General features: G+C 45.1%; 1 protein-coding gene across 7 annotated transcripts in view; it reads right to left on the reverse strand.

Annotated features, from left to right (window-relative positions):
* The window catches only part of LOC136776715 (uncharacterized), a 50,240-nt gene extending 41,059 nt beyond the window's left edge, over positions 1-9,181 (reverse strand). For 4 of the 7 annotated variants that reach the window (XR_010823124.1, XR_010823123.1, XM_066732473.1 and 1 more), the window contains exons 1-3: positions 8,831-9,179; positions 5,935-6,376; positions 5,547-5,682 (exon numbers count right to left, since the gene is read on the reverse strand). Coding sequence is in view for 5 of the 7 variants with exons in the window: in XM_066732473.1 (XP_066588570.1) it covers positions 5,547-5,682; positions 5,935-6,258 (460 nt within the window). In the remaining 2 variants the exon portion in view is untranslated. Of the gene's footprint in view, positions 1-5,546; positions 5,683-5,934; positions 6,377-7,602; positions 7,819-8,830 lie in introns of those variants that run through there. The other 3 variants (XM_066732476.1, XM_066732475.1, XM_066732474.1) reach the window with 3 other exon arrangements.
* Between the last annotated feature and the right edge of the window lie 5,790 nt (positions 9,182-14,971).

Below are 14,971 nucleotides of genomic sequence, written 5' to 3' on the forward strand. Positions count from 1 at the left end.
TCAAGGTTTAATGCATTTTTACCGGATCCCCCAGCTCCGATACAATGAATATTTATGAAACCAACTATTGTAATAATTTTAGAGGAGAATTTTTTCGCGATGAATCCTTTGTTATCGGTCGAGGATGCCTATATATATACACATGTATGTTTGCTCAAAGGAGGCGATAAGAAGAATTGATAAATGGGCGAAGAGTGTGGTGGTATGTATATGCGTGGTGGGTCTCGGCAATAAAAGTTATTCCCAATTATTTGGGCAGAAAAGGGGTCGGTCGTAAAGTTCCAATCTGCATATCGGGAATCGAAATTGCCGCTCGAATGATGTTATAGAGGACCGAATTCGTGTATAAACAAGCGAGCTGTGTATGAACGGGCGGGCGTATATATAATACGACTGCAGAAACATCTTTCTCTCGACACCACTCCCCTTTGCGTCTCCGTCTTCTTTCCACCCTGGCTCGCTGCTGATCCCCATGACGAGAAATCGCTGACTGCCCGAGATGCCGGGCGGATCGTTGCCCTCTACCCGGAGAGTGGAAAGACCCTCAAGATTTTAGGCTCCTTTTCGTTTTCGGACACGCAAACTTGGCTGCAGTATGAAAATGAAGGGGCGCGCTCGTAACACGAGGAAGTGTCAGAGTTCTCAGGCTGGAGAAGAATATCCTATGGTCCAGCCCCCGGCCCCCCCCCCCCCCCTCCTCTTACCATCCCTGACTGTGTGTTTCTTTATACCAAGGAGAACAAAAGAGAGGCCAAAGAAACGAAGTCTGAGAAACCTCTATGTAAATAGATCGCTATATATATATATAAACGAAGGACAATTTACTCGCTCACGAGTGTTTTGTTTGTTTACTTGCTAGATTTCTCGATGATACAGAAGGAATTGTATTAGCTGTGAAGAAAAAAGAGCACGTGCTATATACCACTCGACGGTTGGCTGGCCGTCAAATTCAACCAAATAGCGAATGGTGGATGATTTTGGAGCGAGCAAGGGTAAAGTTTTAGGGGAGGAAGAGAAGAGAGGGGGAGGGGGGATGAATCCTAGGTAGGTACAGGCAGTAAACTTGGTCACAGTCTAGCGAATCGTCCCGCTCTTTTACGAGGCACGGAGTTAAATGATCTGTCACTTTTTCCATCGTATATATCTCTTATCCTCCGTATATACCGTCGCGTCTCATCGTCCAACCTACGGACTATTACAAAAATCCCATAAAATATTATGACCGAATCGTCAATGTCCCCTTTTCGCTTCGTCTTTGCTCTCGTTCCTCGAAAATGTCTCTCAGCTTCGTTAACCTACAATTTTTCCATTACTTAAGAAATCTTCCCTAAGGTTCATTATATTACTATATATAAAAATGGGATCACGAATGGTTGAGTATACAAGTCGCACGATACCGACGTGAGCTCTTTCGACGTCTCCGTAAACATATAACGAGCTAAATAGTATTTAATTTCCAGTTTGACCGTTATTCAAACGACACCCTGTATACATCCTTTGTATATATCACTTTCAAGTCCCGATAATGTACGACGGACGTTTTCTCGTCGACCTAACTTCATCGCGACTCTACGTATGCCTCTACGTCCGATCCTAGACTCGAAAGTCTGGAAGCACACTTAAGCATTGATGATTTCCAGGTACGTTCAGTGAAATCGATCGATTCGAGAGGCTTGCACGCGAGCAAAGCGAGTTGGGAGGGGGGAGACGACGACAACGACGAAGACACCAAGAGGCACACTTGCCACGACGGTATCTCGAGCTTTCGAGAGCGTACAGCGCACCAGACTGCTGCCTTTAATTGTCCCACAACCTATTATTACCGCATACTGTAGTATATAGCGCGCGTGAGCGAATGGCCGGAATGAAAATTGCGCTAAATCTTAAATGTAATATTGACCTGTAAATTTCGTTCAAATGGGCGCGGAAATTGCAATTACCTTCTCGACCTCCCTACAATATATATGCGATTTATCATTCGAATCAATTGGTTCGATTCTCAAGTGTATTCGGTTGCACGAATATCCTTGCCGATTCTAGATTCCTGCAAGAATTCCTATCGCAATTTTCATGTCAGATATATATATATATATATATATTGTAACGAGTGTGCCGAATTTCCTTCAATCGACTGCAAACCGATTACTCAACAACGGAAAAATATGAGTAAGATAAAATGTTAAAAATAAGACACGTACTTTATTACAATTATTACGAAACGGGAAAGTATGTGGAAGAAGTAATACAAAGCAAAAGAGTCGCCCTGCCGGGTTTCACGCACACTTATCATACAAAGTAGTCATTCGTAAAGGCAAAAAATCAAGGGATACGGAAAATTAGAAAAGGGAGATAATTACGGAAAGGAGTTAAAAGTCATGAGAGTTCGGGGAAATGGGGTAAAATGTACGGTAGGTAAGGGAAAGTGCTCAGGGAAGAATATAGTGCTCGGTAAGGGATAATTTCACTCCCGAATCCCGCAAGCACAAACACTTTTTCAACGTGAATTACTTTTCCTTATCGAAATTAACAAGATAATGCGATATCGAAACTAGTCGAACTCGCGATTGTTCGGTGCGATACAGTAACGTGACTTGTTTCGTCAACGGTTCGGTAGGGAAACGTCCTTGTCCCACTTTCCTCTTTTCGTATCCTGCTCCAGTTTCCATTCCTTCGTTCCGTCCTAATCCAATCAATTATTATATTCCTACTTGGTCTATGATCGATCCAATCAATGGTCCTGATCGATCCTTGTTCCATAATGTTCCTCGGAATTAGGACCAACTAATAGTAGTTGGCGGCAGTCCTTCGTAATGTAAGTTGGTGTCCCTGCATGTGGACTCTGTCGCGGAGTACGAATTCGCTGGTATTCTTTACATGCTTTCTAAGGCTTGCTAGAGGAGGAATAATTGGGATTATAAGAGAGGAGATAATATTACGAAATAATATCACACGCTCAATGGAATCTGGGGTGGCACTAAGTGGAAGGGGGAAGAGTATGCTTCGTAACGTTTCACCACGTTACAATATATATATATATATATATATGTATATGTGAGACGTTGCTACTCTTTTGTATTTGCAAGATTCCCCCCCCCCCCCCCTCCCCACTTCTGAGTGCCGGCTCGCGCGACCGATCGGGTAGTTTCCTCTCCCCTTTGGACGTGACTCAAACTCGAGTGGACTGGACGAGTGAGTAGTGACTAATGCGTTTACAAAAGCCACGACACAGGGATCATAGGCTTTACGACATCCCGCTCGTAAAATCTCAGCAGAGATGCTAACCTCGCTCCTGCTGCCTCCTCGTCGCCCAGCTCGCGCTCCTTTCAATCTTGCGTTCCCTAACCATCCCCCCCTCCTTATTATATATCTAAACTTTCATCGTCCTCTCGTTCCCGAGTTTCGATCCACCTCGGAATATGGATTCGCGTAAATTTGTCGCGTTCTTAAATCGATGCGATTTAAACATTTTCGAAGAAAATACATATAGGTATATATGTCGAGGTGAGATGAAGATTCGTGGAAAAAAGCGTTAGAGGCTGTCCGCCGAACGAAGGGTAACTTGACGAGACCAAAAGAGAGAGAGAGAGAGAGAGATTTTACGATGCTTGCTTCTCTCCTCAGCAACGATGCTCGCCCTCCCAGTTGCAGGCTCGAGTCCCGGACGTAGTTTTAGTTTCACTCGTATAAAGACTCGTAAATCGCAAGGACCGTTCCATCGAAGGAACTGCTTGGCCAGGAGCAAAAGAGTGGGGAAGGAATACGAGTGGCGACAAATGCTCCGCTTACAAAGATTCTCTCGGTTTACCTATATATATATATATATATATATATATATAGAAGAGTACGCGGTAAGTCCTCCCAAAAAGCCACAGCAAAATCCCAGGATAAGCAGGTTCCAGGAGAAACGATACTTTTTACGAAGCGATCTCCACGGCAGAAAGCACGAAAAGCATTGTCGAGGATCGAGTTTTTGTGGTCCCCCTCGAGACCCTACACAATACCCGGAAAAGGACGAAGGCTCGAAAGTGGTGGCTTCAGGGTCTGCGGTAGCCCGGAATGGCGAGCAGCAATTAAAAGTTTAGAGTCTCGTTCTCCAAATGGCTCCTGCGAGCAGCTCCGAGTGTTCTCCGACCAATTTCACGAGAAGCTATAGCGTCGTGGGACAGCGTCCGGTCGGGTGAAGGCGAAAGATGGCTTGGTGCGAATGTGCAGAGACTGGACGGATAAAAGGACACGGTGGCTGATATAATTTATTGGAAGCTGACGACGCGCAGTCAATCGCTCGTGATCGAAGCTCGTAAAGGGAGGTTTACAGCTCTCTGTGTATGGGTCGGCCATAATCACCCTGGTACCAACCCAACCCAACCCGAAGCGAAGGCGCGCGTCCCTCGACCGTGTCAGGATCCGCCGCAAAGTGTACCACCACTGCGAGGAAGAAGAACATCACCACTAATAACGACACGTGTTAATTTTGTCTTCTGGACCGAGATCCACGGAAGGAGACCGGACGTAAATCAATTAAAGCGTATAATATTGTATTATATACAGCGATTCGAGCGAACTGCTATTAAATCTCGACACATGTTCCACTCCGCTATATTACAGCTGCTGAGGAACAATTTCAATAAAGATTTAGTGCTGCCTTTTAATTGGCTCCTTCCTCCGATCCCTTTATAGTATATATATATACAAATAATGTACTATTTGGCTGGACGAGCGAAAGCAAAATGAGTAAAAGTTTGAATTAAAAGGAACGAACGAACCGGCTCGTAAAAGCCAGAGCCAGCGGAGCTCCTTCGTATTTCGGCTTTGGTTATAAGTTTGGATTATATTAGTCCGAGAGGTTGCAAGGCCCGATGTGGAAAAGATCGTAAAAACAGGGTTAATGGTCGGTCGGCTTGCCGAGTGAATAGAAAGAGTCGCTTGGAACGACGATTCTCACAAAGTACTCGGATCGGCTATTTTAGATTATATATATATATATATATATATATATATAAGTGCGGAATGCTATAGAAGACACAAAGTTTCGATTCTCCTCTCGATCGCACGATTTCTCGGTGCGCATGCGAATTTTCACTCTTCGGTCTCGCCAGCTCGAATGGCTAATTTGAAAAATTTTATTCGTGCTTTTATCAAAGAGTGAGTAATAATCGAGAGTCGCGGAGCGCGCGCGACAGTGGCAGGATTGTCCTACGGCGAAGAAAGAGTATCTGTGAAGAGGCGACCGCGAGATCAATGACAATTGGCGGTTCCAGTTCCGTCCAGTCTGCAATTGCATAAAATTCAACAACCATCGATGAATACTGCTCACTGTTCGCCAACGCGCGGAGGTCCGTCTCTCTCTCTCTCTCTCTCTCTCTCTATATATATATATATATATGCACGTATAATCGAAACTCCGCACCATAAAACGCGCATCATCCGACCAAGCCAATTGATATCCTAATAAATAAATATATATATATATATATATACTATTGTAATAATTAGCCTTGCTCGGATTGGTCGACTCAAGGAAGAAATTTTTAATCGGGAAAACTCACCATTCTTTTTCCAAATTTCGTTGGTCAGCTGTTTGGGTTTTCGCCTGTATTGGCGAATGTGATTCACGCGTGTCACCGCCAATTGGTTTATCAACTGATCCATCTCTGGCGAATCTGACAAGAGTTTATTTTTTATCTGAAATGAGAAAGCGAGAAAAGACCTCGTTATACGAGAAGGAAGGTTCCATTGACAGCAACTTACAGCCACGAGACGTCCTTTATTCTTATATTTATATCATTTTAATGCAACAAATCAAATTGATTTCTACTGGAATCTCTATAATGGGATAAATATATATCATTGAGATAGGAGTCCCACAACTGTTTGTGGCTGTCTTGTAAAATAATGCGGGGAAAAAAATTCCCCTATGAACAAATGTTAATTGACCTCTTTATTTTTGGATCTTGCCTTTTTATTATCCAAAAAGGTGTTTTTCGTCCTTCTGAAGGCTGTCTGGTCGGCCATTTTTTCGCGCTTCTTATCGACTTCCAAGCACTGGGGGCAAGGGCACGCGATGTACTTGCAGATTACCTTGTGGTTCTTCAGCGGGAACTTTCCCAAACCGTGATGCCTGCATTTCGGGCAAAACCTCGGCCTTTTTGGTTTCTCTTCCGGGATCGACATCTCCGAGCTTATCGATGATTTTTTCACTCTACTGAATATCGGTTTTTCGGTTTTAACGTCTTTCTGCTTGATCAACATCAGATCCATCCTCGTTCTTTTCTTCTTCGTCTCCGTCCTTCTCACGTTTGCTTTACCCCGTCCCTCGCCCCTCTCCTCCCCCACCAAGTTCCTTCCGTCCCCTCCTACTGCGTCCGTATGCCTTCCTCTGTCAACAAAGAATATTCCTCTTTACAACACTGTGCATTACTTTTTCCCTCTCTCCACACACATATATATATATATATTCTACTTGTGGTAATATGCGCAGTAAAACAACCAATTCCGAACAAAAACGAATCTTGGTCATTTTATCATCGCTATTTTCATCTTTCGTTTATTCCCGCAAGATTCCCTTGGAAACGATACATTGGAGAACGCGGTTATCGATCGAATCAACGAGAATTCTCAAAGCTTCATTGGATTTTTATTCGCGTGTTTTGGTCGAGGATTATCGAGCTCGCGTAAAGTCAAAGAAATTTGTCATTTGTTTGTTAGGTCCTATATATAGAGGAGTTTGGTGTGCGAGGCGAGAAAGATTCAGAAATAATGCGCGAGATGCAACGATACTGCCGCATAAATCTTCGAATAACGCGACTGACTTCTTTTCCATTAAGGTTTACACGCATCCAACAGCAGCACGACACAGAAGAAACAAATTAATATTATTATAGCGATAAATTACACTGACAACGAGCTCCGTTGCATTTACGAGTTTCGTTACTCGTGTAAAACTTTTAAATGTCGAGGGAATCGAAATGATCGTTGAAAAATCTCACTCTTAACAGCAGCGGTAAACAACAATTTTTACATAATCCTTAACGACGTAGCCGGCACTGCCTTGTAACAATGAAGAAGCGTTCCGCGGACGATAAAACGTTTTCACTATATATATATATATTCTTCGACTACTCAAAATTAATATACGTATATAAACGTGGCCTTTCTCGCAGTAAGAAACACGCTTCGAGATCATTTCATTTCGTTAAACTTCATTTTTCCTCTGGAACGTATAGAATTTAGCAAAACAATAATGTTCTAATATAATGGCGAGTCGTGCAAGACGCGACTTTTTGCCATGTAAATGCAGTGAAAATTTATGAGAATCGTAAAAACGTTACCACTACGGAACGATCACTTGCATAAGAACTCGCGTATCGTAAAGCGACTGGTATACCTTCATAGGTATACAGAGTCACTGATAAGCAACTCATGAGAAATCTTTAACGCAGAGCGAAAAGTCAAGAATTTTCCTCAGAGTCGACCAACTGCCTTAGTACGACGCTTAACGATAATATCGCTCGGCATCTACCGTAATCTAGCAAAAAGTGTATCCAAAGGGATTAAGACATGGCAGAGACGTTTCTCGAAAGAGACAAAGAGGAGAGAACGTACGTATAAAGATAAAGAATTAATGGATCAAGCCAAATTCCAAGCAAATTTTGGTGGAGCCACGGGAATATTTATCACTCGTTAGAAATAGAGAGAGAGAGAGAGAGAGAGAGAGTTCACTCGCGGGGCGGTTGTTCCTTTTCGGGTTAAGGGAGACTCGCGGCACAGCACCGGACGAAATGTTTCGCTCGATGTATGAAACGCCACTGCGTCTTACTTTGCACGTTGCACCACGCGGTCTGCGGGACGGGACCTCGTGTCACGTGTGCGCGCGCACCGCGAGTAACTAAAAAACTTTTAAAGAGGGGATGCGTCAGGTAGCGTGTCTGCCATATACGGGGTGTGTGATGACGAGAGAGAGAGAGAGAGAGAGAGAGAGGCGCGAAAAGCAGCAATATAAATGGAGATACTGGAGAGAGAAGGAGAGGGGAAGAAATCATCCATAGGCAAAACTGCGAGTGACCGCCTCCGGAAACGCAAGTACCCCCACCATTGCTAGCCACCTGTGTCCTTACTCCCTCCAGAAAAACTCCTTCGCTGTTTTTCTAGCAAAGCAAACTCCAATACACGCGAATCGAAGGTAAATACATTCTTTTTTTGCTCGACGTTTCTTCGGTAAATGGCGCTAATGAAGGGAGTGAGTGGAGTAGAGTCGAGGTAGCGAGGCAATTTGTCGTGGCGTTGATGCAGGTATTCACGTTTCAGAGTGTTCGCGAGGGTGCTAGGTCGGTCGACGGTGTGCGTCAGCAGTTTCGTGGAAGAAACGCGGCAAGGTCGAGTCGAGTCGAGTTTGAAACGAACGAACGAACGCACTTTCGCAGCCAGGCGCTTATTGCAAAGGCCGAGAGAGCGAGCAGTGTTGTGTTGTGGCAGCGACCTGCGAGTCGCGACTCCCGCACTCCCGTCGCCTCCCGATATTGCCACTCGTTGCCTCCGTCTCGCTCCAGCTGTCTGGAAATGCCAGCCAGCCAGCCAGCACCGGAGGAGAACACGAAGAAACACCGGATTCTCCTCTCGTGTGTTCCCTACCACGTCGCACGACGACCTTAACCAGACAATTCCCTTCCTTGGTCCAGCTATGTACACTGTAATTGCGCCCAACTCTCTTTACTACGTATATCCCTAAACCGCACCAACCAACTCCCGGAGAAATCCTCGAACGCAAGGGAAGAGAGGAAGAAACGAAAGTCTGCGTGGAATTTCTTGTATTTATCGATGAAAGGTGCTTTACTGTTGCAACCAGATGTTCTTCTGCCTTCGGGGAAGGAGGTCCGTGCAAGAGGAGGCTGCAGGGAAGCTGGAGTGCTCGTCGCGAGTGGAGAACACAGAGTCGCCAAAGTTCGCTGAAATTGGCCGAGCGAGGAATTTCCTTCGGAATTACGCAACGAACGAACGCAGTGAGTGACACGCGCGATCGTGCGCGTGCATGCAAGAGAGATGCGATGCGTCTTCGACTGGAGCGTGCGCGAGACTGTCGTCGAGTCGAGTGGAGCGGAGGAGCCGCGCGAGCGAGTTAGTTACTCGAACGAACGCGAGAGCGAGACGATGAGCAGTGCCATGCGGACGTCGAGCAACTGACGAGTCGACCGTAGAGTGGCGCGCCGAGCGCGGACTCGAGAGAGTCGCCTGTTGCCTGCGCTCATCCCCAGTGGAGGAGGCAGGATGGAAACGGTCGACGTAGAGGGCGCGAGAGAGATGGATCGATGGATTGCGCAGAGCGAACGAGCGAGGAAACGTGTAGTGCGAGACCAGATGAGATGACGCGAGGAGAGACGAGACGAGAGACGACAGCGGCCGAGATGCGGAGCGGGAGATGGAGCGAGGAGAAAAAAGAGGAAAATACAAATTGTGTGTGCGGCATGAGAGAGGGAATGCAAGAATATGCGAGGCTAAAAGCGAACGAGAGCCGTCGGAGCCCCGTGCACTGCCGGAGGAAGATGGGGAAATACGGTTACACGCTGAGGGAGACGAAAGATTCGTTGTTGCACACGCGTATTTATGCGGTGCATGCGCCAACTCGGCAAAAGTCTCGCTTCGACAAGAAAGTAGCGTGCCTCTCTTCTTCTTTGGTTGTTGTGGGGGGGGGGGGGGGGGGAGGAGGGGAAGAGAGAGGCACGGGGTGGTCGTGGCTACCCCCCCTCCCCTTCTTCACTCCAAGCAAAACAGCCGGATCAGAGCATCACGACACTCGGTGTGCCAATCTCAAAGTTACCTTTCGAGGAACCTTCCCCCCTGCCCCTCCTACAGCGATTCCATTTATCTCATCTTATCTCAACTCGAGCATCTATCCCTCTTCCTTTCGAAAACCCTTCGGAGCCATCGCGCGCCGCGATAGATTCGTCAGCGTTTTTTCCACTGATTTCTTCAGAATTCAAGGTCAACTCCTTCGTCCTCCTCTTCTTCAGCGTTATTTATTCCATATCGCTCGTCGAAACTCGATTAGTCGCACGATGAGAATGTCCGCGAGTGTGACGAAGCTATATATTTTCTACTGAAAACTACGGTGCGCTCTTCTGCTTATTGCCAACGGCCAACTCTTTCTCATTATCTTGCGACTTTTCCTGCATTTCCGTATAATCTACGGGCTTTCTATATACAGTCTCTATAGGTGCATTATACTATACACTGTTGGTAGACACTGTAATTGTGGGTCTTTTAGGAGAGTGGGGGAAAATCTAGCAATCCGCGTTCACGTTAAGAGATAGCATTGATGGCCGGAAGCCTCCGTTATACGCTCTTACTCGTCCCACCGTAACTCGACTTTTATTTTCCCCTACCGCGGCACCTTCTGCCCGAGGAATCAATCGCTGTCGAGTGCCAGCCTGTGCAACGCTGCGAAATTTATTTTCTATAAAGTATAAACTGTATTACACACATGAACGAGTGTACATAGTATATGTGGAAACGATCAACGTTTTCTCTTTATCCAAGCCAATAAACAGAGCGTTATCTCGTTTTATAGCGATATCTATATATATATATATATAGCATATAGAAAAAAGCAAATTAAATTTACGATTATGTATAATAAGAAAAGAGCGTTGAACACGAGTGCAGAAATGTGGTTTGCATATATATATATATATATATATATATATAGTGAAAAGGGGATAGGAAGGGACGAACTGCTACTGTTTAGCAAACGAGAACAGGTGCTAAACTATAAGAATGGTGTAGTACAAAATTACAACCTCTCGTGGGAGGCTCGTTCAGAAAATTTAGAGCAACAAATTCCTCTCCTCTTGTCTTTTCTCCTAACTCATACACTCGCACCCTATTGCTTTATATTTATTCCCCATAAAACTCAATGTACTATATATATATAAGAATTTTGTAAAATATACGTGGTGTACAATCAGCGGTTGAAATCACCCCTGAAACACGATACTTGCACTTGTATCTAGCGATTTCGGTAGGCTTTGGTATGTAAGGCCACAGTTTCACGCGAGATAAAGAAAGGATATCCATCACGCGATCGTCAAAAATCATTAAAATGTGAAGCGGTGCGGCGGCAGCCAACCGATGTACCTAAGGTATATATATATATACGTATTGCGAGGAGAGATGTTCAGATTACCTCACGCCCTTTCCTTCTGTGCTCTGGCTTCCTGCAATATTACTACCCGACGTAATTATATAGCCTGGAATCTGAAATAATCTGCGCTCCTACGTCGGCAGTTCGATCGCATCTGCGGAAGGGTCTTCTTCTTCTTCGCTGAAAATGTCCTGGTACCATAATGGCTGCCGAAGGACCACTTCCGAAAAGTCTACTAAAATTTTAGTCTATTGATGGTTCAACAATCAAACTCTTCATGGTCCAACAACTGCGTGTTTATTCGCTGTAATTTATTCCAGCATTCGCAAATCCATCATATTTTCTGGAATTCCAACACGAGAGAGATCTCGGTGGAGGGAATAGAGCGTCCGATAAAAATCCCTCGATGCGTGCAACGAGGTGAGCGAAAATTTTCGTGCAACGCGCGGCCGCCTTTCTCGCGATTCTCTCGCGTGCAAATCACATATTAGTTTGGCATTTGGCCGCTGAGAAATTTTCTAGCTGCGAATGCGAAAAGAAACACGAGACTCCTCCAGCGATTTCGATCGATCCGACCTGCAGACTTTTTTCGTGCAATGTCTCTTTGGTCCAATATTTTCTCTCGTTCAAATTTCCCTGGAAATTATACCAAATTTACGCGAGGAAATTCCTCAGAGAAATTCTCTCTCTTACTGGTCCCTGATTGTTTGTAACTGGTTCAGTGGTTATTTTTATAGAGCGGAGGTCTTCATACGCGAGGGAGGGGGAGGGGATAAAATTTGCAAGGGAAGAATTTAAAGCGCAATAAGTTCAAAATGACAGAGCTGATTTTCTCCTGGCGAGTTAACCTGCAGGCTGGACGCACACACACACAAATATATAGCGGTCTCTCGGTGTGTCGCTGTCTCTGGTGACTGGTGAATCGAGTCGAGTTCGGTGGGACGGATCCGGGGAGACCAGTTTTGGCGAGCCCCCCCCCCCCCCCCATCCATTTTTCCAGCTACTCCTCGTCATATAGCATAGGTATATTCCACTCAATGTTTAATCTCGGTAACCCTGACGTACACCTTCTGACAAGATCGCTGAAATTTATCGAGCTCCGAATCAGTTCGAATCCCATCAAGATTCATCAAGCAGAACTTTCACCGATCTCGACCAACGAGAGTAATAAAGGAGAGGTTCCTGGGGCCAGGATAATTTAAAAATTATTCTTTCGATTCAACGAACCTTCAACACTACGAGCTAATTATTGCTATAGAGTTCCCCAAAAGAATCACGTGTCTACAACCCTGAAGAACCTCCAAGATATAAGATTGAAGCAGCATATATCGCATTTAACAATTGGCCATGCAAATAATGGTTAACTCGCTTTCGCTCGAGATGACCGAGAGTACACGAAAAGGGAGCATAAGGATCTGATATACTTGAGTATACACACACACACACACACATACAAGCTACGTTCCGCTGGCCCATTAAAGATCAGCGCCGTCCACTCTGATTTAGCTGGGAGCGTCTCTGGTTCGAACGTCGACATTGCGCAGCGTGCAACTAATGATATCATGGAGTTGGACAACTTGTCAGATGCGTTGTCGACGGATTTTTCGAACGCGAGCGAGAGAGAAGCTGTGCCAACCCACCAAACCCCAGCGATCCTCTCGCATCAGCGAGAACCAAAGCCGGAGACGAGAAAAAATACCGCGGCACTTTTTTTGCACACTTGCGCAGGAAAATCGCCACCCTCGACAAGGTCGTCCACTGATAATCCCGGTGCAAAAAACCAGCTACGCAGGATAATCAATCTTCCCTCGCGAGCTTAATTGGTCTCTGCGCGAAACCTCGGTGGGAGTTTTTCAGCTGCGGATTACCGACATGTAAGCCAGTGGCCGCAGGTCTCCCTTTGTTCCTCTTCCTCCTCGCTGGCGCCTTCTTAATTAACTCGCGCTTGCTTAGAGAGCTAGCCGCGTTTCGATGCACGCACCACAGATGTGTAATTTATGTGAAAAGGGCTATAGCTTGTATATATATATGTAGAGACGAGGTGGTGCAGGGTGCAAGCCACGCGTGGTCCTTGGGACCGGAAGCACCGTTGAAATCACCTGCAGAGGAAGGATGCTCGAGCGAGACGATTCATCGGTGCATGGGACGACTCGCAGGAGCTGCGGTGGATTTTCGAGTCACACACACACACACGGAAGAGGATAGTCTCGATGTATATTCGATGGTAAAACTCTTCTTAAAGTTCTTTTTAAGCATTTTTAACGAGCCGTCCGATGGCGTACTCATTAAGGGACCGGCCTGCTCAGATTAAATTTACATTGGGATATTTTGAAGAGAGTGACTATGATGGATCGATACATTGAATTTATAAATCGACGCGAGCTTAATCGGTCCATTGCTGCATGGCCGTTATCGGTTGAAAAATTGCTCTTTTACGGAATTCATCTGATAATTCCTTGTACGCTCACGTTTTATATAAGTGCTTCCCAGTTGAGAATTTATCGGTTCGTAGCTTCGCACTTTGCGGCTCGTAATTTAACGCGTCGGTTTGTTTTCTTTCCCCCCCCCCCCCTTCTCTCTCTCACTCCTGTTTATCGGCCTGGGGCCTAATATGTTTGTTTGCTCATCCCAATCGGCCCCGGCGACATTCTCCTCGCGAGAAATCGAACACTGGCAGAAATAGCAGCTCCAAGATCCGTTTGCATCCGATCTCCTCGCAATGTGGCTTACATCGTATACATTAAGAATTTATCGCGACAGTTCGTAAATAAGCCGACGAATCTGATCGGTGTAACCCGAAACGCTATGATAAATTAAGTCTTATCGAAGCAATGCAGCCTAGTTCAATAAATTACACTGCCGATACACACCGATTCACCTACCACAAAAAACTCGTTCCCTCCGTCTCTGCGTGTGTGCAAGCTGAGATAGCGAACGCTTAACCGAGCTAAACAGCCGAAGAATAATCAAGACAAATTTTAATCAAAACAGGTACATCGTTCTTCTTATATATATGTGTGTGTGTGTGTGTGTGTGTGTATTGAGTCAGTAGAATTACTTGGAAACGCGGCGTTGAATTTTATCCAATCGGAGAATACATCTATACGCGCTTCAAAGATACATATATGTAAATTATGCTACCTATGTACATTGTCGGAATGTAATTTGTTACATTACACGGGGAACAGGTCAATTATCGCGCATTGCTATGATACTTGACTCAACTACTGAATGAAAATGGAAATCGACACGCGAGATTAATGAAGAATTTATAGCATTTGCCTCTTACAGTGCATGCCGACTGTGAGTATTCTATGCAATTTTTCCCAATAAAAGTTGCTTTAAACTAGTATGCAGGTATGTGTACCGTTATGTGCAAGAAGCTTCAAATAAACCTAAAAAGATGTACGGTGTTTACAGCGATCTTCGTCTATTTCTGCCTTGTTTAATGATAAAGTCAGTATGCTGAGGAAAATGTTTATTCATGATGAGAGAAAATTTGAAGAATAAAATTATTCCAAATGTTTTGTTAAAAAACATAATATTCATATAATAAAGGGAAAGTACAACTGACACGATCGATCGATCGTATTGGCCAGAAAAAATTTTGCAAAAATTAGAAAAATTGGTCGAAGAATTCTTTTCAGGCAGCAGCACTGCAGTGATGGAATAATTCTCGCGTTAACGCAGGTGCGGATCTTCGCAGTGAAAAGATGGAGCAATGTCACGGCGATGGCCGAGTACATCCGGATAGAGCCGAAGTGTTACGTCATTGATGCATGCGACCCATTCGATGCACCGGTGCATCCTCGTTTAAACTCTGCCTCTGCACACGAT

Source organism: Prorops nasuta, unplaced genomic scaffold (genome assembly GCF_024137725.1).
Source record: "Prorops nasuta isolate Cenicafe-Biocafe unplaced genomic scaffold, Cenicafe_Pnas_1.2 PNAS00010, whole genome shotgun sequence".
In the NCBI taxonomy this organism is placed as follows: Eukaryota; Metazoa; Arthropoda; class Insecta; order Hymenoptera; family Bethylidae; genus Prorops; species Prorops nasuta.